The 25,313-nt window shown below is 40.6% G+C and overlaps 1 protein-coding gene and 1 non-coding gene across 3 annotated transcripts in view; one reads left to right on the top strand and one right to left on the bottom strand.

Moving 5' to 3' along the window:
- Positions 1-25,313, top strand: part of LOC147002161 (uncharacterized) — a 57,521-nt gene that overhangs the window by 16,835 nt on the left and 15,373 nt on the right. For both annotated transcript variants that reach the window (XM_085828147.1, XM_085828146.1), the window contains exons 10-16: positions 4,258-4,371; positions 11,005-11,075; positions 11,784-11,808; positions 13,593-13,706; positions 21,452-21,522; positions 22,268-22,292; positions 24,012-24,125. In XM_085828147.1, the coding sequence (XP_085684273.1) occupies positions 4,258-4,371; positions 11,005-11,075; positions 11,784-11,808; positions 13,593-13,706; positions 21,452-21,522; positions 22,268-22,292; positions 24,012-24,125 (534 nt within the window). The remainder of the gene's footprint in view (positions 1-4,257; positions 4,372-11,004; positions 11,076-11,783; positions 11,809-13,592; positions 13,707-21,451; positions 21,523-22,267; positions 22,293-24,011; positions 24,126-25,313) is intronic.
- Positions 2,594-2,725, bottom strand: LOC147002162 (small nucleolar RNA SNORA17). The gene has a single exon (XR_015044589.1). It is a non-coding gene; the product is annotated as a small nucleolar RNA SNORA17 (small nucleolar RNA).

Here is a 25,313-nt window from a genome sequence, read left to right as displayed (position 1 = left end):
GAAAAACACACGCTGCTTTTCAGGTGACAGAGCCTGGAAATTAAATGCTATACATGGAAAAGTGGGGGTGGCTATGTCCCAAGTGGGATTCTCATAGTCGTGGCTCACTCCAGTAAGCTCTGGAGAAATGCTTTAGCAGACTAGATAACATCAGAATAGGCACAAAGAGCCACACAGTTTAGGAGCAGTGTCCACTAAGAACTTCAGTCTTCATTTGCTTGATCTATGCTGGATCATTATTCCAGCAATACATTTCATTTTTTATTTTGTATTTGATTGTTAATATAATTTCATTAATTTTGATAAGAAAATGCAATATGTTTTGTCATATTTATCCCTTATAACTCTCTACACATACTCGCTCTCCCTTTTCAATTTTTCATAAATGCATAATGCATATCCTTAAAAAACCTTTCTAGACCAATTTATGCTAAACATGTATAGGGGCATCCATTGACACATGCGTTGACCTTCAGGGGCAATATCTTTAATTAAAACTGCCCCCTCTCAGACAAAAGCCATAAACTATCAATAAGTTCTTAATTAGGTATGAGAAGAGCTTCTGAACCTCTCCCCTTCAAGCCACAATATTGTCTTCCTTGACTTTGTGAAGGTCCTATATGAGCATCCAGCGATATACATTTAAAGGAGAACTAGACTCTGAACATCAATGATACTTTGTCATGGGTAGTTAAATTCCATGTTTCCTTTTCTATTTTCCTCTCCATGGGTTTACATAGTCATCAGAGAAGAGTGTCACCAGATATCCTCTTGTCCACGTTCGTATGTCTGCTTGCTCACGCTTTCACCAGTAAGGTGATGGGTTAAGAGGATCTATTATGGGTTAGAATAGGTAGCTTCATTGGCTTAGTTCATACCTATCATATCCAAACCCCTGAGTTTCCCAAATATTCCATATAATGAATCCATGATGGCACAATCTGCAATCCTTGGTTTAGAGTTTTGGATGTAGGGAAGTTAAGTTCAAGGTTCTCTCTCTCTCTCTCTCTCTCTCTCTCTCTCTCTCTCTCTCTTTCTCTCTCAATTTTGTTATTGGTTCTTTATGAACTTCACATCATACACCCAAATCTTACTTATCTCCTCCTCCCCTTGTACCTTCCCTCCACTCGTGCTCTAACACCCAACAAAGAAAAAATATTGTGGGAGTTGTAGGGTGTCAGTGTGTCCCACAGTATACCATTTGTCTATACTTCTTTGCTTAAAATAATCATTGTAATGGCTTGTTGATCTGATACATGCTCCTGGCTTCTGATACTCTATCTGAGGTTCCAGTACTGGAACATACTGGGTATCCTCTGGGATAATCTATTGTTGCCAAGTGTCATGGAGATCCTGATATTTTCTATGTATAGTGCCAGACCCTTCACACACCTCAGAAGGTCATTGATGGGTTAGATGTTGGGTTGAGCCAATTAAAAATCCTGAAGACCTGGCAGGTCACTAGTCTGTTCAGCCTCCCAGCTCTCTCACTCTCCCACACCCAGGGACAGCTCACCAGAAAACCCTGCAACCAGAGCTAGCTCTATCCTGTTGCCCAGGCAAGGTACAAAACCCCTCTCCCAAGTGTTGCAGTTAGTGAGGGACATGGTCAGTTCTCCCACTGTCATGACTCGGGGTTTGGGCATCTTTCCCACCTGCTATAGATGGCAGAGGAGCAGAGAGGGGGGAGGGTGGCATCTCTCCTCTTTCTACACCACAGTCCATCAGACAAGAGAGCAGGGCTGGCTCTCCTGCATTCACACGTTCCAGGCTGTCTTACGTGCAAGCCCCTCATGCAGGGCCAGCTCTACTGTACTGTCCAGGCAAGGTACATGATCTGCTCTCCCAAGTGCTGCAGCAAATATAGAGGCAGGGATAGTTCTTCTGCTTTCATGACCCCAGGGCCAGCTCTCCCACCTGCCATAGATGGTAAGGAGGGAGAGGGAGGAAGGGTATCTCTCCCTCATCCACACCACTATATAGGAGATGAGTAGAGCCAGCTCTCTAATGCTCCTGTTCGCAGCAGTGACTCACAGTCTTCAGCCATCAACATGTCCCCGGGCAGTGACCCACACCAGAGACATTTGCCTGGATTTTGGTGGTAACAGATCCCTGATACTGCAGGTCCAAGGTGGCAGCATGGACCAGGACCCCACCATGTTCCCAGGTAGCATCTCTGACTACTCACATCAGGCTGATCCTCACTACCCTCAAGTCTCTGGTTCAGCCTCTTTTCATTGTGCCCTCATCCTTCTGTTTCTCGTTCTCTTCCACTTCTCCACTACTAACTAGCTCTCTTAGTGGTGCCCAGTGCCTCTGAATGTCTGGGATCATTTCATGAGTGGTCCCTAGAGTGTATGTCCCACTTGTGTGTAATGGCACTGAGATTAGCTCCCTGTCCAGGCTTCATGGCACTGGTCTGGTGTTCATCACCAGCTTGTTCTTGCCCAGCTGCCTGAGTGGCTCAATTTGAAGGTCATCTATCTCGGGCTCACACCAGCCCAGGCCCACAGTCCTACAGGGAGTTCTGTCTGGGCCTGAGCAGTGGTGCTGGCACTAGAAGGATGCTTGTCTCAGGCTCACGTTTTCAGTGAATGTTAGACTACTAATCATTCACATGTTCATAAGTCAAAACACTGAGTATAGACATATCTTCTCTCTTCTCTGCCACCCAGTGACACACGTGTGACATAGCAGTCACATCTGCAGTGCCTCCATCTTCCTTTTTTCATAATGAATTTTAAGCCTGCCTAGCCTAGAGGCCTTTTTCTTCATCATCGTTGTCATCATCATCATCATCATCATCATCAATAGCAATGTCTAATGATAACAACAACAACAACATGGCCCCAAAAGGTCTCTTGATGGAAGGAGAGTTTGTAGAAACTAATCTTCCCCTTGGTTGGATGATCAAATTCCTGGATAGACACATGCCCATGAATATATGATTTGCACTAACTGAAATTGGTAGGTTATTAAAATAAAATGAAAAGGACTTGAAGTAGGTAAGGAATGGAGAGATAGAAATGGAACCAGGAGGAGTTGGGATGTAGGGTGGGAATAAATAGGAACAAAATAGATTTTATGGAGTTCTCCATTAAGAAAATATTTTATTAAAAATTTGTTGAAGAAACAATAAGCAGACCCAATGGACATTCATTCCTTGTGTAGCCACGTACACATCTCATGTCAACTCATGTTGAGCGTTTATACAAGTTTGACCAGCTTTCTTTGTCCAACCTTCACGTGACAACTTGATTTAGAATGACTTGGAGTCTGAGGCATCACAGAAGACATGCAAGCATAAATTGCCTCTTGGTGTGGGTATTTGATGGTCACTGGCTGAGAGGAACCTGACAGGCAGAAGACACTGGAGAAAGTATCTATTTTATTTGCTGGTTCAGAGCCTTTCTACAACTTGGAAATTCATATCTTGAGTCAGAAATCAAAGGCAGAGTATCTATTTCTTTGTTTATTTCTGTCAGGGAGTATGGCCAGAGCATCATGGCTAAAACTTACACAGTGCCCAGGCATTGAAAAACCAGAGGAGATGTATTCTCCTTACCTTCCAAACTACAGTGATATAATGTATTCTGCATAAGCTGTCAAATAATCTGGATAGGCAAAAATTTGTAAAGCACACAGCCACTGGCACTGTGGATGTCACAGTCACTTCCAGCAAACAGCCACTGGCACTGTCATAAGTCAGTCACTTCCTGCTCAGGATTCATCCTTGCTGTCTAGTGGGACTATCCTCACCTTCCACACCACCACAGAGCACATGTGCAGTCGTGTGCTTTTCACTGTGATTTAGCACTATATGCTTATCTTGTACACCAGAAAGGTTTCTGTGGGTCTTTATGAAACTTCAAGTTTACTGGCACAATGATGTGATCACAGAGGGAATGCAGGAATGTATGTCTCTGTGTTGTGATGCTCTAAATGGGATTTGAATGCTGCCTATCCAGCACTATACCAACAACATGTAATCAGGTTGTGCCTCTTTCTCTGTTGATGCACCTGAGTTAATTTAGACTTTACCTACAACATCATGTGGTACATAGTAGACTTTATCTACATAGTTATGTGATGTACAGTACATTGTACACTAAATTCAGTGATCTTCCTGCAGCGCCATTCTAATTACAGTGACTTACCTAAAGAGAAATATGATCAAATGTACACTCAATTCTTCTCAGTTTCCTCTGTTTGTTCACCATGAAGCTGGCATAACTCTTCCTATGAATGTATTCCCAGTTTCTGCAATCTTAAAGAAATTTTCTCGAAGGCGAGTTGTGGCCCCCATTAAACTGAGAAAACCTGAAGTCCTCCCTGGCACCTCCAAAAAAACAGCACCCATTACAACAAAAGGTACTGTGGGAATTCTCGACTTCTGTTCAATTACATAACTCTTTGTAAAAGTTTTGCTGTAGTTTTTAATATGTGAATATTGTTAATTTATCTAGCTCATCAGTAGAAATACAAACACGGAATTTAAAGATGCAGTTAACTGTCATCTTTGCTTTTCATTAACTAATGGCAAACCAGAGGAAAGCTGAGACTTACCTTGTACGACTACTCCTGGCTTCTCCTGCAGTAGACGTGAATGACTGAGCTGCATGTCAGCCAGTCTGTTCCAGGCATGGATGACACAGATGTGGAAAGCCTCAAGAATGAGGATGAAATTTGAATTAGATAAAGGCATTCCTTGTCAGGTCCACTGAGGGACAGCCCTAGGAGTAGTCACCTTACAACTTGTGCTTGGGAGACAAAGGGAGTGGGAAAGATCATTAAGGACAGAGAAATATGTGAAGTTTCTGGGCATTTTCTCTTTGAAATGTATATTAGTTAACAGTGGCAAGGTTGAGTGCGCTGTGCTTCTGGCTCTGTTATTTAGAGGCTGTATTTCCTGGAACACTTAGACCTTCCTTCCTCTGCCATGCCTAACACCCAAGTGTGGGACTCTTGTTAGTTTGGGTTTTTTTTAATTAATTATTTTTACACTCCATAGTTTATTCCCTGTCCACCCTCCGACTGTTCCACATCCCATACTTCCTCCCCACCCCACCCCTATGCCTCCATGTGGATGTCCCCACTCCCACTCCACCCGATCTCTAAACTCCATGGGGTCTCCAGTCTCTTGAGGGTTAGGTATATCATCTCTGAATGAACACAGACCCGGAAGTCCTCTATTGTATGTATGTGTGTTGGTGGCCTCATATCAGCTGGAGTATGCTGTCTGTTTGGTGGTCCAGGGTTTGAGAGATCTCAGGAGTCCAGATTAATTAAGACTGCTCATCCTCCTACAGGATCACCCTTCTCCTCAGCTTCTTTCAGCCTTGCCTAATTTAACAACAGGGGTCATCTTGCTATTTATCAATTCTTAATCTTAGATCATGAGCCATTGGAGTTCTGTTTATGAAATTTCCCCCTATTCCAAGAGTTCAAGGGTCTTTCCCACTTTCTGTTCTATTAGATACAGTATATCTGGTTTTATTTTGAGGTCCTTGATCCACCTGGACTTGAGCTTTGTGCATGGGTCTATTTTCATTTTTAGACAGACAGACAGACAGACAGACAGACAGACAGACAGACAGTTAAACCAGAACCATTTATTGAAGATGCTTTCTTTTTTCCATTGTATATTTTTGGCTTCTTTGTCAAAGATCAAGTGTCTGTAAGTGTGTGGTTTTATTTCTGGGTCTTCAATTCTATTCCATTGATCAACATGTTTGTCTCTGTACCAATACTATGCAGTTTTTATCACTTTTGCTCTGTAGTAAAGCTTGAGGTCAGGGATGGTGATTCTACCAGCTGTTCTTTTATTGTTAAGATTTGTTTTCATTATTCTTTTTTTTTTTTTTTTTTTTTTTTTTTTTTTTGCCTATCCAGATGAATTTGAGAATTGCTCTTTCCATGTCTTTGAAGAATTGTGTTGGGATTTTGATGGGGACTGCATTGAACTTATAGATTGACTTTGGTGGGATGGCCATTTCTACTATGTTAATCCTGCCAATCTATGAGCTTGGGAGATCTCTCCATTTTCTGAGATCTTTTTCAATTTCTTTCTTGAGAGACTTGAAGTTATTGTCATACAGGTCTTTCACTTGCTTCGTTAGAGTTACCCCAAGATATTTTATATTATTTGTGGCTATTGTGAAGGGACTTGTTTCCCTAATTTCTTTCTCAGCCTGTTTATTATTTGTATAAAGGAAGGCTACTGATTTATTTGAGTTAATTTTATATCTGGCCACTTTGCTGAAGCTGTTTATCAGCTGGAGAATTTCTCTGGTAGAGTATTTGGGGTCGCTTATGTATCATATCATATCATCTGCAAATAGTGATACCTTTATTTCTTCTTTGCCAATTTGTATCCCCTTGATCTTTTTGTTGTCTTATTGTTCTAGCTAACACTTTGAGTACTATATTGAATAGATATAGGGAGAGTGGGCATCCTTGTCTTGTCCCCGATTTCAGTGGGATTGCTTTAAATATGTCTCCATTTAATTTGATATTGGCTGTTGGTTTGCAGTAAATTGCTTTTATTATGCTTAGGTATGGGCCTTGAATTCCTGATCTCTCCAATACTTTATTATAACTCTCCTTGGAAATTTTGTTGGGCTGACTTTCCCAGAAATAGTGATAAAGTACTCTTAAAAAAAAAAAAACCCCACTGTGTAAGCCAGCCCCAATGACGTGTTTTGCTTATAAGAGTTGCCATGGTTGTGGTGTCCCTTCATAGCAATAGAACCCCTAGTTAAGACACATCTTTAGCAACAGAAAGTTGACTTTGCCATGAAAATTGAGTTTGGAGCCCATAATTAGGAAGTATCAGATGGATGCAGAAAATAAGGGAGAGTGATATTGCAGCCAAACCTTAGAGGCAAAGGAAAATGAGTGAATGTCCTTTGTTGACTTTTCTTCCTCTTATATGGCCCAGGATTCCATCCAAGAAAATGATTGTACCTATAGGAAACAGGTCTTCCCAACCTGAGTTAATCTAATCAAAATAAACCCCAAGGCCATGCCTGGAGGACTCAGATCTCATTAGTTGACAGCTGATGAGCTGTCATTCAGATGGACAACTCATGCCTCCAAGATTCAGAACATGGGCTTTGGAGTTCTAGTAAATTACACCTATTCCCAAGACTAATGAACCATAGCATAGGTGTTTGGACACCAGTTCTCTTAGCACCTCTCTGGTAATAGGGCTGTGTCTGTCCTCCATGCTGTCAATATTTGTGTCTTTCCCTTGTTGCAGGCTTACCCATCTTGCCATTTTTAGGGGAATAAGTTCATAATCTCAGAAATTTGTTTTCTGCAAGTGTCTTCCCTGAAGCTTCTTCATTATGCTCAAGGCCTTTGCTCATCACAAGTGTGTCAGCTTCTCCTGCATCCTCTCATCATTTAGGTGTGTTTGGCTCCACTGGGATAGGCAGTATTAGTAGGGTTAATGCACTGTGTTAGTCACTGCAAACACAGGGCCTCCTGCTTGTATGTAGTAGGTCCTACAGAGCCCCATGCCCCCTCCCCTCTAACCTCATACACCTCAATTGTCCTCCATACAGTTCCTTGCCTTTATCCTTCTACAGATGCTTCTCCATGTTCCAAGTGCCATAGTGGTTCTACAATCTGTACTAGACTATCCATAGAGTCTTGGAGGTTTCTTCCCACAAATTACCTTGTTCTTGATACTGCATAAAAGAATACATTGTTCATAGAATATAGCTTAACCCTCTGGCATGCCCACACCCTCACACGGAGAGATCTTTTCTTTCTGTGTTACGTCTTTCTCACCAAACTCACTGAGCAGATGAGACCACGAAGAAAATAGAGGATAGAAACCTTCTTAGGGACAGTATACCCAGAAATAAAGGCTTTCAACTCTTACCAGTTTATCCCTTATCTGGTGGACAAAGCTAAGGGGATCCTGGTGATTAGTTATGGTACGGCTATTGTCAACAGCAAAGACAGAGTTGAGCTCAATATGCCATCCAGAAGTCTCATACACAGAGCAAGACTATACACATTAGAAGAAAAAGAAACCCAGAAAAAGTTGTTCCAAACTATATGGATAGTAAGGAAGAAGGCCAGGGAGTGACTGACAGGGGGCAGTCACATTAGTCCTTATTGAAATCGCCAGTGCTTTGAACCAAATTGGAGCAGTATCTGGTCCCAAATTTGTTTCAGTGCTTCACTCTGTCTCCACCAGTAACTGTGGTCAAGGCAGCATCTCATGTACAAAACCCCTCTTTTCCATGGGAGGACAGAAATCCCACTGAGATATATCCACCATTCTAGCCTGCTGTAAATGAAGTCAAATTAAAGTATATGTTGTTCACATTGACCTTGTGGGAGAAAAAATCCCCATTTAAATGTGTTATATTTGGACTTTCTTTTGAAATTTTTGTCAACTCTACAAAGCTTATATGTGTACTGCATGGCCTAGGAACAATATAAACTGAAGATAAATGTGCATATATAAATTTTAATTTATATCTTACATTTTATTTCCACAAAATTTATATACAGTATCATCAAAATATTAAACTATCATTTACATATTTACAAGCCATATATAGTGATTCCATTTAAAAGATTTGCAAGCAAAATCAGCACACCCTTTCTAATAGCTTTATAAGATTAGCTTCAGGGTAAGTTAAGGGCTCTGTGGGGAAGAGCAATTGCTGGGAAAGCAGGAGAGCTCAGTTGGAATCTCCTCACACACATAAAAAAGCTGGTCAGAGCTATTCATATTTGTAATCCTAAACTGCTGGGGGACTAGGCAGAGGCATTTCTGATGTTTGCTGCCTGTCAGCCTAGCTCCAGACGCTGTGAGAGAGGCTGTTTTAAAGAAAGGGGATTGATAGGTCACGTTATTCCATGCCCTCTTCTAACCTTTATGTCTTATTGTTCCACTTGACAGGCACATACACACACACACACACACACACACACACACACACACACACACACACATGACAAGTTTATGTTAAGTTCATTATATACAATTATAACAATCTCATAACCAATGTTCATTTCTGTTGTAATAAGGTCAAGAATTTCAAACATATTGTAACATCCTTGGGATTCTAATCCCAAAAGTTGTAATCAATTGTGGCTTTCTCATATAGTTCCCTGCTTATAATATATGTTTTGTTTCAGTTACTATATTTAACCCTTCACTTGATAAATCAAGCTGCCAGACAACAAAAAGCCTAGTATTTGCAGAAGTATTCACAGAAAAGGTTTTTAATTGAGGAAAAGGTGTAAAAAAATTAAAAAAAAAAAAGAGCCCTCCACTCGATTTCTGTATCCACAGTGAGATGTGACATCATTTTCTATAGAGATGATAAAGAGGCCTAACTTTATTTAAAAAAAAAAGACATCAGATATTCTATGTAAAATGTTTATTTCATTAAAGGTTGCATTCCTAGCATCTTGAATTTTCAGGTTACTGGTATTTTGCTTAATTTAAATATCTGTTCCCAAAGAGAAGAGAAAAATGTAACTATATTATAACTTCAAAAGTTACAATGCGGTGTGGGGAATCCCCTTCCCTCTAAAGCTAAGTGTTCTGGATAGTTTTTTTTTTTTAAACTTGTCACAGCCAGAGTGAGTTGGGAAGAGGGAATGTTCGTTCAGACAACAATTCCACCAGATTAACTTGTAGGCAAGCCCGTGGTGCATTTACTTCATTGATGATTGATGTGAGAGAACCCAGATCACTATGGGCAGTGCCAAATCTAAGTTGGTGGTTCTGGGTGCTAAAAGAAGCAGGCTGAGTGAGCTACAGTGAGCAAGCCAGTAAACAGCACTCCTTCATGATCTTTGTGTCTGCTCCTGGTTCCAGGGTCTTGCTCTGTTTACTTCCTATCCTGACTTACCTCAGGAACTGAGTGTAAAGAGAGAGTTGTATCCTGAGATAACCTCTTCCCTCCACAAGTTGTTTATGATCATAGTGCTTTGTCACAGCAATAGACACCTTAAATTCAGACACCACATAAACCATTGAGGAATATGGGATTATGTCATTTTCAGGAAATAGATCTAAGTGCATATAATTGTCATATTAAATGTCTTACATTGATAAAGACAAGGACAAGGTCCTTTTGTTTCATTTGAAGGTCTAGGGTTTTTATGTAAAAATAAAGTTACATGTGTATATGAACAAAGTAAAGGTTTCCTTGGTCAATAAGGAGGACAAATGAGAAGTGGGATGTGAGAAGGAAGCGGGAGGTGCAGGGACAGTACACATGTACTGTATTCTTGAAATCATGTGTCTTTGTGAAGCAGCACACTGTGTGATGAGGTGAGTGCACTATGCCTATTGAAAAGATTATGTTCACAAGCTGAGCAGTGAGGGTACACACCTTGACTCTGAGCACTCAGGAGGCAGGACTGGATCTCTGAGTCTGCGGCAAGCTGACTCTACAAGAGTGAGGTGCAACACAAAGTGCCAAGGCTATACAGAGAAAACCTGTCTCAAAACGCCCCTCCCCCAAAGATAAGGACTTCTTTTCTTATTCAGGACCCTGTGCAGTGATATCCCTGAATTTGAGACATGAAGTTCATTTTGCTCTACCTGCAGTTAGTCCTCAGGTCTCACATGGTGGACAGAGACACCAGACCCTGAAGATCTCCTCTAACTGCCATGTGCACAGAGGCACAACCATGGCTCCTCTAACCAGAAAAATGCAATGCACATTTTGAAAGATTTCTTTATTCTTAACACAATGAGATCCTTCTTCCTCATTGAATCAGATTTTGTTGTCAAGAAATCCAAATGCTCTGCTCCTCATTGGTCCTCCGTGCTTCTCTTTGCAACACTTTGTTTTCAACAATATAATTCACAGTTCTGAAATGAGCAGCAAGCAACCTCTGCCTAATAATTCGACTGAGCCACACATACCAGCCTCATAGACATCTATACACATCAAGCAAAGTCTCTTAGGGTAATTAAAAACAGAACCACAAATTGACAGTTACTTCCTCTCCTTTCAGTGTTACCTGAAAAAGCTGAAACTGTACCTTCAACAAGGGGACAGGAAGAGACACCAGTAGGGATGGTGAAGGTAAGATGACCTTTCCCCCATCTAATATAGAAGGCTTTCACTATCCCCGTATGTTATAATTATGTTGATTAACAAAAGAAATGTGTATCATGGGTATTAAAGGGTTTGCTTAGGAAGAACAGGAAATGGAATTGTACCAGCTTATTCCTAATACAACTGAACATAGAAGCCTGCAGTGTCTTTTAGCACAGTTTGTATGAGGGAGCCATTTCTCCTGGAGATAGAAGTTCCTCTTTACATCAATGTACAATTTTAACTCAGAAGTTGACAACTGCTTCTGGTTCCTATAATTTGAATGAAGTCTCTGTGTGTTCCTCAGAGATCACTGTGAGGGAAGTTTCCAGTGTATGGGTGTGGAGTGCTAAGACATGAGTATTGGTGTAAACCATTGAGGCAGGCCCTGGTGTAGAAAGGGTTAATCTCACAATCAGGTTATAAAGGTGCTTATGCATGCTGCAGTGTGGCTTAGGAAATACTCAGAAGAGACCAAACTGGTTGTTTACTCTGGCCTTCAAACCAACAAAAGTGGTGGGAAGTGCCACAATCTATAAACCCCAGCTGTTCTGTGACACCATCATAAAACATACTAATATATAGGACTTTTGCCCATTTTCCTTGACATCGTACCATGTTGACATGCATTCCAAAGACCCATGGAAATAGAATTCAGCATGGCCTTTGCCTCATACTGTTTCCTTTAAATTTCAGGAGGAGACTAAAAACCGTAGACACAGTATGTATTATAGAATCTCTTAAGATACATTTTAGAAAGGAATTGCATAAACACCGGATATCCTTTTGTCAAGTGTACAGTGGTACTCTAGCTCACCTACTAGGAAGAACTTGTATTCAATTGTTTGTTTGATTTCTTTGTTTGTTTTGTTTGTTTGTTAGTGTTCATTTTTTTCTTAAGTATTACCTTAACTTAAAAGAAAATCTGGAGGTGTATGTCTACCCTAACTGGATTTAAGTATGATATCTCTAAGTTGTTTAAGATGTGATATACCAGGCAGTGTCTAAATCTGTTTTCCCTCAAGATAAGTACCGTAATTACACTGTTCAATCTCCATTGACAAAGTATTGAAGTAACAAGTTAGAGTATAGAGTTTAACCTAAAAATATGAGTTGAAAGTTCATGACATGTGGTGCATTCATTTCTTTATGGTGTTACTCTGTGAGGTGAATGATGAGGCTCTCTACGCAGATCAACAGACACTTTGTGGAACAAGGACTTAGTGATGCCTATATTACATATTTCCAGCATCTTCCTTCAGTAGGTCCAAATTACAGAGAGCCCAGACTCTGCCATGACTACCTCAGTGGGCAGAGCCAGGGCATTGCTGTCCAAGGCCTGCAGACATACATCCACAATCATGAGAGGTAGAAAAGCTCACACACTTCTAGGCAGACCACAGATTCTGACAATTGGAGCCCAACACTGCATGAGGGGACATTTGTCAGCTACATTGGCACCAAGCTGCCTTTCCAGTCTCTTCCAGTAGAGGGTTTATCTAGGTGTGACCAGATAAAAAAGAAGCTCTCCTTTTTTTTTTGCACAGCTTCATGTGAGAACTGGGTTGCACTGACTTGGAGTCTGAGTCATCAGTGGGACTCTGCAGGCTTTGGTACCCTCCCAATTCTGTTCCTCAGTGATCAGTTTCAGTTTCTGATAGCTAGTTGACAGTGTGAGGATGGTGGGGGAAGGCCCTGTTTACTGATCCAGGAATCCCACAACGTCTTTTGGGTAGAAAGGTAGAACATGTGTACCTTCAGTTGTATCTGTCAGAGAAGATGGTCACTGATGCATGAATGCAGCTATCATTGTAAGCTTGGGTGAAAAGTCAGAGGGTCTCATAGCTTGTTACCTCTCTATATCCAACTAAGGCAATACCATACATTGCCCATGAGATTTAGTCGATAACAGTAAAGAGTAAACAAGTGTTGTACAATGTTCTGGAATAAATGCATTCCTGACTCCAGGTACAGTTACTCCTATGCAGCTGAGGTCTTCTGGCATGTCACAGACATCACAGGGCACTCCAGCAATGCCTGTGCTTTTCCTACAGTATACACTAAAGAGATTGATCTGTTCTAGCCTAGTGAGTCTCATGGGAAGTCCTTCTCAACCACCTAAGGAGGAAGTCTTTGTGTTGTAGTGAAGAGTTGGTGGCTGAAGGCAATGCATGGTGTCACTTTGTGCTTGTGGCTCTAAGAAGGGTTAGAGTGATGCCCATTGGATAGCACACTAACACAGCATGCTCATTCGTGTGGCTCTTCCTTCTGTGTTTTCATATCCATCTATATTTAGGCTTTATCTGGGATTCTTGTAATGTCCATTCAATGCCTAACTCCTTGTACATAACATGCAGTTATCCTCCTGAAACACCAGTCTCACTCTGATGACTGCACCAGGAGCAAGCAGTCAGATCAAAGGCACAAATAATTCAGTTGTCGTTAGTTTGCTTGAGTTTTCTGCCACGAAGCTGACATGATTCCCTATTATAACTGCATTCTCAGTTTTTTCTATCTTAAGAGGAATTTGTCATAAGACAACTGTAGTCCCTCAGGACACGCAGAGACCTTCAGTCTCTAAGGCTACATCTACAAGAACAACTGAAATAAAAGCAAAAGGTACTGTGGGAATTTTATAATTTTGTCCAAATATATTTAGTAGCTAAAAATTATTTTGTTTAACATGTAAATCTATAGATAAGTTAATACTATATTTACACATGAATATATACACAAATGAATAATGTTCATTTATATATGTATCATATATAAGTGTATATATAAATATATATGTAATATTAAGTGTAAATATATCCCCAGAATTTTAAATGCATTTAATGTCACCTCGCACTCTAATTCAATGGCATGAACCAGTCTGAAGCTGAGGCTTACCTTATGTGAGTCATTGGGGCGTCCCGTGGTATAGACAGGAATGGGTGAACCACCCTCTCATACTTTCTCTCTCAGTTCCTTGATGTAGTAATTCTTGAATATCTCATGATTAAGGGTAGATTTCAAGTGAAGTACCAGAATTTCTGGTGTGATGTGAGTGGCTAGGATCCTAGGAATGGTCATGTTACACATTGGACTTGAAGAGAGTAAGAATGTGGGAAAGATATCAGTAAAGGGAAGGGAAATGGCTGCTTTTGAGGTCAGGAAGTGCATTTTGTTATTTGAATATGGTTTTTCCCAAGACACTTGCTCTTTTCAGCCAGTGTCACTGACTAACATCCAAGCTTTTGCTTACAATAGCTACACTTTAATGTCTGCCTCACCTATTTTTCCCAGTTGTAGCAAGATACTGTATATAAAACAACCTAAAGAGGAATGGCTTTGTTTTTCAATGAAATTTAATCTTATAGACCATAAACAGGGTAAAGCTATACCCAGACACTGATATTTATGACAGAGTCACAGTACAACCCAGTCCAAGAGAAAGAAACAAAAAAACCAAAATAATGAATGCCTGTTTTCAGCTCACTTTCTTCCTTTTATATAGTCTTGATTCTTTCCTAAGTAATAATGTCACACAGTTTATTTGGCTTCCCACCTCAGCTAGACTAAATGCTATAATCTAACACTTTCATGTCCAGTATCTGAATATCATCTATTTGAGAGCTGAGATTAACCACGACAATGTCCGTGATATATTGTGTGTATATAACCTGGATAGAGGCAGTCTATCTGATGGGGGACAATGTTTTTTACCTGCACTCACAGAATTCTGTAGGTAATAATCTGGCAGTGTAGACCCAGTGCCCCTTCCTGTCATCCTTCAGGACTTATAGCAGCCCATATATGATCTTCTGTTCACTGCTAACTCTTGCTTCATGTGGTACCAACATAGTATAGTTGTTAGATTGCCAAAATGGCTGTTTACACTGACAGAAGTACTATATCTGCAATGTCCTGTTAAGTGAGACCTAGTGTTAAGATGTGCTCATTTCCAACATATGCTCCTCAACCTGGACTGCCATTTGAGATGATTGAAGTATTCAACATATCTGAGTCTCTAATCTATCAAGTGAGGAGAGACCTGCTCTCTGGCCCCAGCATTGGCTCTTTTTAAATGAATATTTGGTTCAGGCTCCTAGATGCAGAGGGTAGCTTAAGGAATTCCCTTAAAGAACTGTCCATATTCCATGAGCAATGGGGTTCACCTCCTCTGGAACCCATCTTGCCATAGGCTGCATCTGTCCTCTGTGTTGGCCATATTTGTGGTCTTCTAATGTGATCATCTGGCCTGCTTCCCTTTGAAGGGACATGAATTTATAACCTGAGGAGTGTGGTTTTTTCCAGTGTCTTCCCTCTTCACTAGGTTCAAGGCCTTTGTCTTCACAAATGTGTCTGATTTTTCTGCATTCCATCATTGTACAACTAGGCGTAGCTCCTCTTTATAGGCAGTCTCTCTGGTGTTAATGCATTGTGTCTCCTCACAATAAACTTGAGAGCTCTTATTTCTGAGCAAAGTGTCCCTAGCATCTACCCCATAATCATCCATCTCCTTTCTCTAGTCCCTTCCTCTGGGTGCCACCTTGTCTCTAGACCCTGTCCTTAGAAACGTATCAAAGTATGGATATTGTTTCTACCTGGTAACAATGAAACGTGGCTCAAAGGAGTCACCATGTTGAGTTTCCATGTGCCTGGTCTTTTTTTCCACATTTTTCTCTTCCTAATAATCTCATCAGAGTCAGAAAACTACCAAAAGGGAAGAGGACAGAACAGAAAACATCTTGGAGAGTACATGCCCAGAAAGATGGTTGAATCTTAATAGGTCACTTGACTCATTGCATTTCCTGGTAGACAGAAGTGTAAGGCTGCTGTGGAACACCTGAGGCACTCGAATATGAGAAACAAGAGGGAGGAATTGAGTCTAAAATCAGTTAGAAGTCTTATAAACAGTGTGATAGAACACAATAAGAGAACATCTAAATAAACAAAAATGTCAAAGAAGCCTGAAAAACGATTTCCCAAACTATGGAGAGGAACAAAGATAAGTCACGGATCTGTGGTCATCTCTTTGGACCCTTTTGAATCACCTGAGCCTTTGACAGCAATTAGTGCAATGTCTGCTCCTAACTTGACCCTGTGGAGCCTTCCATGTACACACTTTTTGTATGTGACTTCATCTTCAATAGAAAGGCCGAACCCTCTAAGATTTGTCTACCTTTGAGCTTTATCTAGGAAAAGTCACATGTCCTTGCAAAAAGGCTTCTGTTCATATTTTGAATTGTATCATTTAAAAGGCTTTCAAATATACTTTACAAATCAGAAATGTCATAATCACAGAATACTGTATGTTCATAAGCACTCAGAACATAGGTAGATCACCCATTTTTCAGTGTACTTCCATAAAATGTAAAATGTGTGATGAAATATTGTGCTTTACTGGAGCATGATATAGCTGTCTCCTGAGACACTCTTCCAGAGCCTGACCAATACAGATGTTGATGCATGCAGCCAACCAACAGACTGACCACAGAGACCCCACTGGAGGAGTTAGGGGACAAACTGAAGGAGCTGAAGTGGTTTGCAACTCTATAGGCAGAACAACAATATTAGCCAACCAGACCCCCCAAATCTCCCAGGGACTAAACCACCAACCAAAGAGTACACATGGAGGGACCCATGTCTCCAGCTGCACACGTAGCAGAGGATTGCCTTATCTGGCATCAATGTGAGAGGAGGCCTTTGGTCCTATGGAGGCTTGATGCCCCAGCATAGGGGAATGGTAGGCTGCTGAGGCAGGAGTGTGTGGATAGATAGGGGAGTTCCCCCATAGAAGCTGGGGTTGGGGTAAATTAATGAAATAACCAATAAAATAAATAAATAAAATTTTAAATTGATTTTTTTTCTTTTTTATTTCTTTTTTGTGTGTGTTTTTGTTTTTGTTTGTTTGTTTGTTTGTTTGTTTCGAGACAGGGTTTCTCAGTATAGCCCTGGCTGTCCTGGAACTCACTTTGTAGACCAGGCTGGCTTTGAACTCTAGCTCCTCCATTGGGGTCCTGTGATCCATCCAATAGCTGACTGTGAGCTTCCACTTATGTGTTTGCTATTCCCCGGCATAGTCTCACTAGAGACCGCTATATCAGGGTCCTATCAGCACAATCTTGCTAGTGTATGCAATGGTGTCAGCTTTTGGAGGCTGATTATGGGATGGATCCCTGGATATGGCAGTCTCTAGATGGTCCATCCTTTTGTCTCAGCTCCAAACTTTGTCTCTGTAACTCCTTCCATGGGTGTTTTGTTCCCAATTCTAAGAAGGGGCAAATTGTCCATACTTGGTTTTGTTCTTCTTGAGTTTCACGTGTTTTGCAAATTGTAACTTATATCTTGGGTATTCTAAGTTTCTGGGCTAATATCCATTTATCAGTGAGTACATATCATTTGAGTTCTTTTTTGATTGGGTTACCTCACTCAGGATAATGCCCTCCAGGTCCAACCATTTGCCTAGGAATTTCATAAATTCATTCTTTTTAATAGCTGAGTAGTTCTCCATTGTGTAAATGTACCACATTTTTTGTATCCATTCCTCTGTTGAGGGGCATCTGGGTTCTTTCCAGCTTCTGACTATTATAAATAAGGCTGCTATGAACAAAGTGGAGCATGTTTCTTTCTTACTAGTTGGAACATCTTTTGGATATATGCCCAGGAGTGGTATTGCAGGATCCTCTGGTAGTACCATGTCCAATTTTCTGAGAAACCGCCAGACTGATTTCCAGAGTAGTTGTACAAGCTTGCAATCTCACCAACAACGGAGGAGTGTTCCTCTTTCTCCACATCCTCGCCAGCATCTGCTGTCACCTGAATTTTTGATCTTAGCCATTCTGACTGGTGTGAGGTGGAATCTCAGGGTTGTTTTGATTTGCATTTCCCTGATGATTAAGGATGTTGAACATTTTTTCAGGTGCTTCTCTGCCATTCGGTATTCCTCAGGTGAGAATTCTTTGTTTAGCTCTGAGCCCCATTTTTTAATGGGGTTATTTGATTTTCTGGAGTCCACCTTCTTGAGTTCTTTATAGATATTGGATATTAGTCCTCTGTCTGATTTAGGATAGGTAAAGATCCTTTCCCAATCTGTTGGTGGCCTTTTTGTCTTATTGACGGTGTCTTTTGTCTTACAGAAGCTTTGCAGTTTCATGAGGTCCCATTTGTCAATTCTCGATCTTACAGCACAAGCCATTGCTGTTCTATTCAGGAATTTTTCCCCTGTGCCAACATCTTCGAGGCTTCTCCCCACTTTCTCTTCCTCTACCATCTTCATTGGATTAGATTTTTCTTGTGTTACAAGTGTGTTAGGATATTCATAGCTTACTTAGTAGCATTGTAGGGTTTTAGTGGTGCCATATTGCCCTGTTTTGTTTTGTTGTGTTTTGTTTCTTTTTGTTTTGTTTTGTTTTGTTTAAAGATTTATTTATTTATTATTTGTAGGTACACAGCAACTGTCTTCAGACACTGCAGAAGAGGGTGTCAGATCTTATTGTTCATGGTTGTGAGCCACCATGTGGTTGCTGGTATTTGAACTCAGGACCTTCAGAAGAGCAGTCAGTACTCTTCACCACTGAGCCATCTCTCCTGTATGGTTTTTGGTTTTTTTATTGCTGTTGGTTCGTGTTTGTTTTATGTTTATTTTTGTTGTTGTTGTTGTTCTTAAGCTGACCTTTAGTTTTGTTATCCTTTGTTTTGTTAGGCCTAATAGATCCTGACGCCAGTAGGCTTCTGGGGTAGCAGATAGAGCTGGTTGGCCGAGATGGCACTAGGCCTCCTAGGACGTTGACAGAGCTGGTCATCTCTGATGGCATCAAGCCTCTGATTGTCTGAGTGACAGCGGGCCTACAGGGATATAGTCAGAACTTATGGTTCCTGATGGCTACAAGCCTCGGAGATTGCAGGTAGGGATATGAATAGGTCTATGGATCACAGAGCGGATGGGGCAGACCTTATGGCTGATGAGCTTGCGGGGGAACCCAGTGGTCAGGGAATTCATGCATGAGGATTTAGCCTGGTTGTCCCAGGTGGCTGCAGGTCTCCAGGGATGCATTCAGAGCTATAGTCCAGGTAAGAAAGTACAAAAGGGACAAAGTAGAAGAACACACTGGTGCTGAGTATGCTGGGTCCACTTTACATCATTCTATTCCTCCTTCTCTCCAGTCCAACTCATCCCATATTCTCCCTTCAAATATATTACCTCTTCTTTTATAACTGTTGTTACATAAGGATAAATCCATTTAATGTTACTCTTAGATGTGTGTGTGTGTGTGTGTGTGTGTGTGTGTGTGTGTATGTGTGTGTGTGTGTGTGTGTGTGTGTTTAGTGCAGTTAGTTTGGAATTAGAAAATCTGTGAGGGGCCCACTCCTGGAGAAAACTGATTCTCTCTAAACACTGATTACCTGTAGCTCTTGCTATACAGTGGCATATCAATAGAGTTGGTCTTGATGCTGGTCCTGTTTAAGCAACTATACAGTTGAGATTTCATGGCCTTATCATCTTTGTCATATCTTTTCATTAGATCATTTTTATACTAAGCCCTTTCTTTTTATAGTTTTTTTTAGATATTCTGGATATGAATGCTGTGTCAGAGATGCAGCGGGCAAAGACTTTCTCTTCTATTTTCATCTTCAGGGTTGATTTTTGTTGTTGTTATACAGCCCTTTTTGTTGTTTTATACGTTATATTTGTCCATTTCGGCCTTAATTACTGAGTAAATGAAGTCGTATTCAGAAAGCCTTTGGGTGCTGCCTCTTTGTTTGTTTGACTGTTTCAGCTTTTAAGCTTTCACTTTTAGGCCTTTGATCCATTTAGAGTTGATTTGGGGCAGAGTAATAGACAAAGCTCTAATTTCATGACTGAACATGTGCTTTCCCCACTTTCTCTGCTTTCCCCTCACCATTAGTTGTAGATGCTGGATATGTTTAGTTAGAATAATGACCAAGTATGAAAAGTTTTAATTGTGTGCATGAGTTGTCTGTGTTATTGATATACATATCTATTTTGTTCCATGACTATGCTATCTTTGTTACTAAAAGTGCAATATAGGATAATATCTTTGATGTTAATCGCTCCAACATGGTCACTTGCACAGGATTGCTTTGGCTACTCTGGATCTTTTTGTGCTTCCACATGAGATTTTAGGACTTTTGTATTTTTGTGAAGAATGTCACATGAATTTTGAATTTCATTGCATTGACTATTGGAATTTCTTTGGTAGGATGATCATTGTTAATTCTACCAATCCAAGAGCATAATGGGGATTCCACTTTCTAGTGTCTCCTTCAGGGCTATAACGTTTTCGCTGTAGAGATCTTTCACTTCCCATTTTAAATTTACTTCTAAATATTTAATTTTGGAGGCTACCATGAATATGAATGTTTCCTTGATCTCTCTTTCAGCTTGCTTTGTATTGGTATAGAGAAAGTGTTCTGATTTTTAAAGTTGAATTTATATTCTAGCACTTTATTGATAATATTTCTGTTGGGATTTTTGAAATCTATACTTACATGAAACATCACCTTACAATAGGGATACTTTTAGTTTTTCTATTTTTATACACTTTGGTGAAGGCTCTGGCTTAGCTTCAGTAAGTCAGAATGCATATACCATCGCTATCCCTGGCCTGAGTCTGAGGGGAAGGCAGCAGGGACAAAGGGAATAGAGTCAGATTTACCAAGAGAAATAGCAGATCCAACTTATACATGGATCTTGAGGAATTTGTGGATACAGAGACATGTGGTAACAATTCTGTTTCAGACTAGTTCAAAAAGCAAATGGATCTGACTACTACTTGGATCTAAAACTGAGAAGTGAGATGGGGTAAGGGTTCTAGATGAGAGCTAAAAGGACAGCCCAAGTCTGTAGACTCCCCCTGTCTCTGAATCTACATGGTCTGAATGGATGGTCAGAGATGCCCAGGGTACTGTGAGTATCCTAGGCTACACTTAGGAAGAAGAGTCATCCTTTCCAAGAAAATGGATGCCTCCACCATGCCCAATGACCTGAAATTGAAATCTCCAGAACATATATGACAAATGAAGAGAAAGGGATCTACAAGTTGTTCTCTGAAATGCAAAAGTGTCCCACCAAACAAAATATGTGTGAAAACGTAATTGAATAATACACAATCAAAGATGGATTATTATGTTACTTTGGGTTCCCCCGACTTGAAATGTAGCATTTCTGTTACTCATATCTCTCTAGGTCTTTCTTTAATGTGCCTTCAAGGGAAGACAAGCTAGCAGCAACCCAAGCAACTTGCTCATTAGGTCTAATCACCTGCATTTGCCCACACTTTTCCCCACAGCAAGCAAGGATGCTGTGTAAGTTGTAAGCAGTTCCATGAGCTGACTGTCACTTTCTGTCCTCTTAGACATACTGGAGAATACTGACAATATACATGCACAAGATGCCCCCAAAAATACATCAGAGACTATGGAGTCGGTAAGAAGGCCTTTCTTTAAGAGAGAAATGTTACTTTAGTGATCTTATTCTTCAGTCAAAAGCCCATTTTAAGAACAACATTGAGCAGGGTTTTCTTGGGTCTTGAGAGACTTAGCTTAAGCAAGGGAAAAGTGGGATTGTAGTAGCCTGGTCCCGATCTTGAGCTAAACAAAGAGCACCAAAGCACCCAGTGTCAAGTGTCACAGTCTGTATGATGGGACTTTTTACTTTGGAGAAAAATGTTCCTCTTTTGGGAAATGTATAAATTTCATGTAGAAGTTGACAAGCATGTCAGGTTTCCTTGACTTATATGCAGTATGTCCCACAAAAGTCAGTGTGGAGGAAGCTTCATATGTCCAGGTGGGGATGCTAAGTGGTAAGACTTACCACAAGCATTATTATAAATAATTGAGACCATATTACAGAAGGGATTAATTCCACAGCTGACTTCTAAAGCTGCTCAAGCATGTTGCAGTGTGACTTTCAGAACACTGGGCAGAGGACAAACAGTTAGTGGTAGTTAATATGGCCTTTGAAATAGGAAAAGTGGGAAGCGGCACAACTAAGAAATTCTGGTCTTCTGTGATACCATCACAGAATATACTAATACATAATCTTTCACTTAAAGATACTTACCTATGTTGATTGGCATTAAGAACATGTTGATATACTTTTCAAAGACCCATGCAAACAGAAACTGGCATGACCTGCACTGCATACTCTTTTTCTCTCCTTTAAATTTCAGGTGGAAAATAAAAACCGCAGACGCAGTATGTATTGCCAAGTCTCTTAAGACATATTTTAGAAACAAATTGTGTCAATTTTGGGTAAACTTATATGTGAATGCAACACTATGATCTAAGTTACCTCATGAGAACAACTTGGATTTTGTTTTTTAAAATGGTAGTTTCCTAAGTTAAAAAAAAAAAATTAGGCTAAAGCCATTTGTGTAGATTCACTGGATCCATCTAGGATCTCTGTAGTTAGTTTACAATGGTGTATATCAGGTTGCATCTAAATCTGTTTTTGTCCAAGATAGTCATCCAGATTATCCACTCTAATCTCTTGTGAGAATCTATTGAATTACCATAATAGGATACACATTTAACCTACAAAACACGAATTGAAAGTTCATGACATGTGGTGCATTCATTTCTTAATTGTGTTACTCTATGAGGTGAACGATGAGGCTCTCCATGCAGATCAACAGACACTTTGTGGAACAAGGACTTCGTGATGCCTGTATTACATATTCCCAGCATCTTCCTTCAGTAGGTCCAAATCACAGAGAGCCCAGACTCTGCCATGACTACCTCAGAGGGCAGAGCCAGGGCATTGCTCTCCATCTGCCCACAGACATACATCCACAAGCATGAGAGGTAGAAAAGCCCACACACTTCTAGGCAGACCACAGATTCTGACAATGGGAGCCCAACACTGCATGAGGGGACATTTGCAACCTACAATGACACCAAGCTGCCTTTCCAGTCTCTTCCAGTTGAGGGTATATCTAGATGTGACCAGATAAAAAGAAGCTCCCCCTTTTTCTTTGCACAGCTTCATGTGAGAACTGGGTTGCATTGACTTGGTGTCTGAGTCATCAGTGGGATTCTGTTCCTCAGTGATCAGACTCAGTTTCTGAGAGCCAGTTGACAGTGTGAGGATGGTGGGGGAAGGCCCTGTTTACTGATCCAGGAATCCCACAACTTCTTTTGAGTTGAAAGGTAGACTATGTGTACCTTCAGTTGTATCTGTCAGGGAAGATGGTCACTGATGCATGAATGTAGCTATCATTGTAAGCTTGGGTGAAAAGTCAGAGGGTCTCACAGCTTGTTACCACTCTACATCCCACTAAGGGAATAACATACATTGCCCATGACATTTAGTCGATAAGAATGAAGAGTAAACAAGTGTTGTACAATGTTCTGGAATAAATGCATTCCTGACTCCAGGTACAGTTACTCCTATGCAGCTGAGGTCTTCTGACATGTCACAGACATCACAGGGCACTCCAGCAATGCCTGTGCTTTTCCTACAGTATACACTAAAGAGATTGATCTGTTCTAGCCTAGTGAGTCTCATGGGAAGTCCTTCTCAACCACCTAAGGAGGAAGTCTTTGTGTTGTAGTGAAGAGTTGGTGGCTGAAGGCATTGCAAGAGTGTGGCTGTGTGCTTGTGGCTCTCAGAAGGGTTAGAGTTATACCCATTGGGCAGGACACTCATGACAGCATGCTCAGTCGTGTGGCTCTTCCTTCTGTGTTTTCATATCCATCTATATTTAGGCTTTATCTGGGATTCCTGTGATGTCCATTCAATGCCTAACTCCTTGTACATGACATGCAGTGATCCTCCTGAAGCACCAATCTCACTCTGATGACTGCACCTGGAACAAGCAGTCAGATCAAAGGCACAAATACTCAGTAGTTGTTAGTTTGCTTGAGTTTTCTACCAAAAGGTGACAAAACTTCCTCTTTTTAATGTATTCCTAGTTTCTGCACTATTAAAAAGAGTTGAAGAGAAGCAAGCTATGGGTCCTCTAGAGGTTTGTGGACCACAAGTCTGCAATATTCCATCACCTAAAACAAATGTAAAGAATGATAAAGGTACTGTGGGAATTGTAATTGTCTATAGTGGTTGATAACTTTTTTATCTCATGTGTCAATTTATAGAAAAGTTTAAGGCTATTTTTCCCATGGAAACAATGCCATATATCTATATCTTTGATTGAAATACAACCACAGAATTTCAAAATGCATTCAGTTTTGGGTCTCTCATTCAATAGCATGAAACAGTGCAAAGCTGAAGCACATCTTCCCTGAGTCGGGAGGAATTCCCCTGTAGAGACAGGATTTGGTGAACTGCCCTCTAGTGCTTTCTCTCCTATGAGAGTGATGTAAATTGATTGTAGCAGATCTTTCTAAAGAGTGACCTGGTATATGTCCAGTGACCCATGATTGAGGGTTAAAGTCAAACCAGGTACCAGAATGCCTCATCTTAATCAAGTGGCAAAGATCCCAGAAATGGTCAGGTTATACCTGTGTTTGGAGATGAGAGTGTGGGGACAATATCTGTAAGGATGGGGAAAGGAGAGGTTCGTGTGCTTTTCCACTTACCGGTGCACACTGCTCATGGTGCCTGGGGTGCTCTGCTTTACTTGCCATTGTGTTGCTTGTACACAGTTTCCCCCAGACTACTGTGATACTACGAAACACCCAGGATTTCAAGTTCAGTGAATAGCAGTACATTTCCATTGTGTTGTGCCCTATCTAAATAATTTTTGCAGTTGTTATAAAATACCAAGAAGGAAACACCGTAAGGAAGTAATATTTTATTTTTCAGTGTAATATAAGCTTACAGATCATTTACATAGGGAAGTTATGTAAATGGAAGTTTGTGGCAGAGTCACATTACAACTTTCCAAAAACGGGGTGGGGTGGTTGCAGATATATACATCACAAAGAAGAAATGTTATAAAGGCCAGAAAACTGCATATTTATAAACGCATAAATGACATATAGATTATCAATTTTGCCATCTACTTCTATAAAATGTGCACCATATATGACAAATTATTACAATTTACCTCTTTTTAGTCACACTTTCCAAGATTGTATCATTCTTTACTTTGAGGGATAATTTCTTGTAATACAAGCCTCCACTTTAAAATAGTTGTGTACAGAAAACTACAGACTGTGCAGATGGCCCCATGGGTAAGAACACTTGCTGTGAACACTAGCTGTGAACTACTAGTTTGAATCCCCAGCACACACACACACACACACACACACACA

Source organism: Mus caroli, unplaced genomic scaffold (genome assembly GCF_978045245.1).
Source record: "Mus caroli unplaced genomic scaffold, Mus_caroli_1 scaffold_11, whole genome shotgun sequence".
NCBI classification, from domain to species: Eukaryota; Metazoa; Chordata; class Mammalia; order Rodentia; family Muridae; genus Mus; species Mus caroli.
The sequence above is the reverse complement of the archived record's forward strand: the minus strand, read 5'-3'. Positions and strand labels throughout refer to the sequence as shown.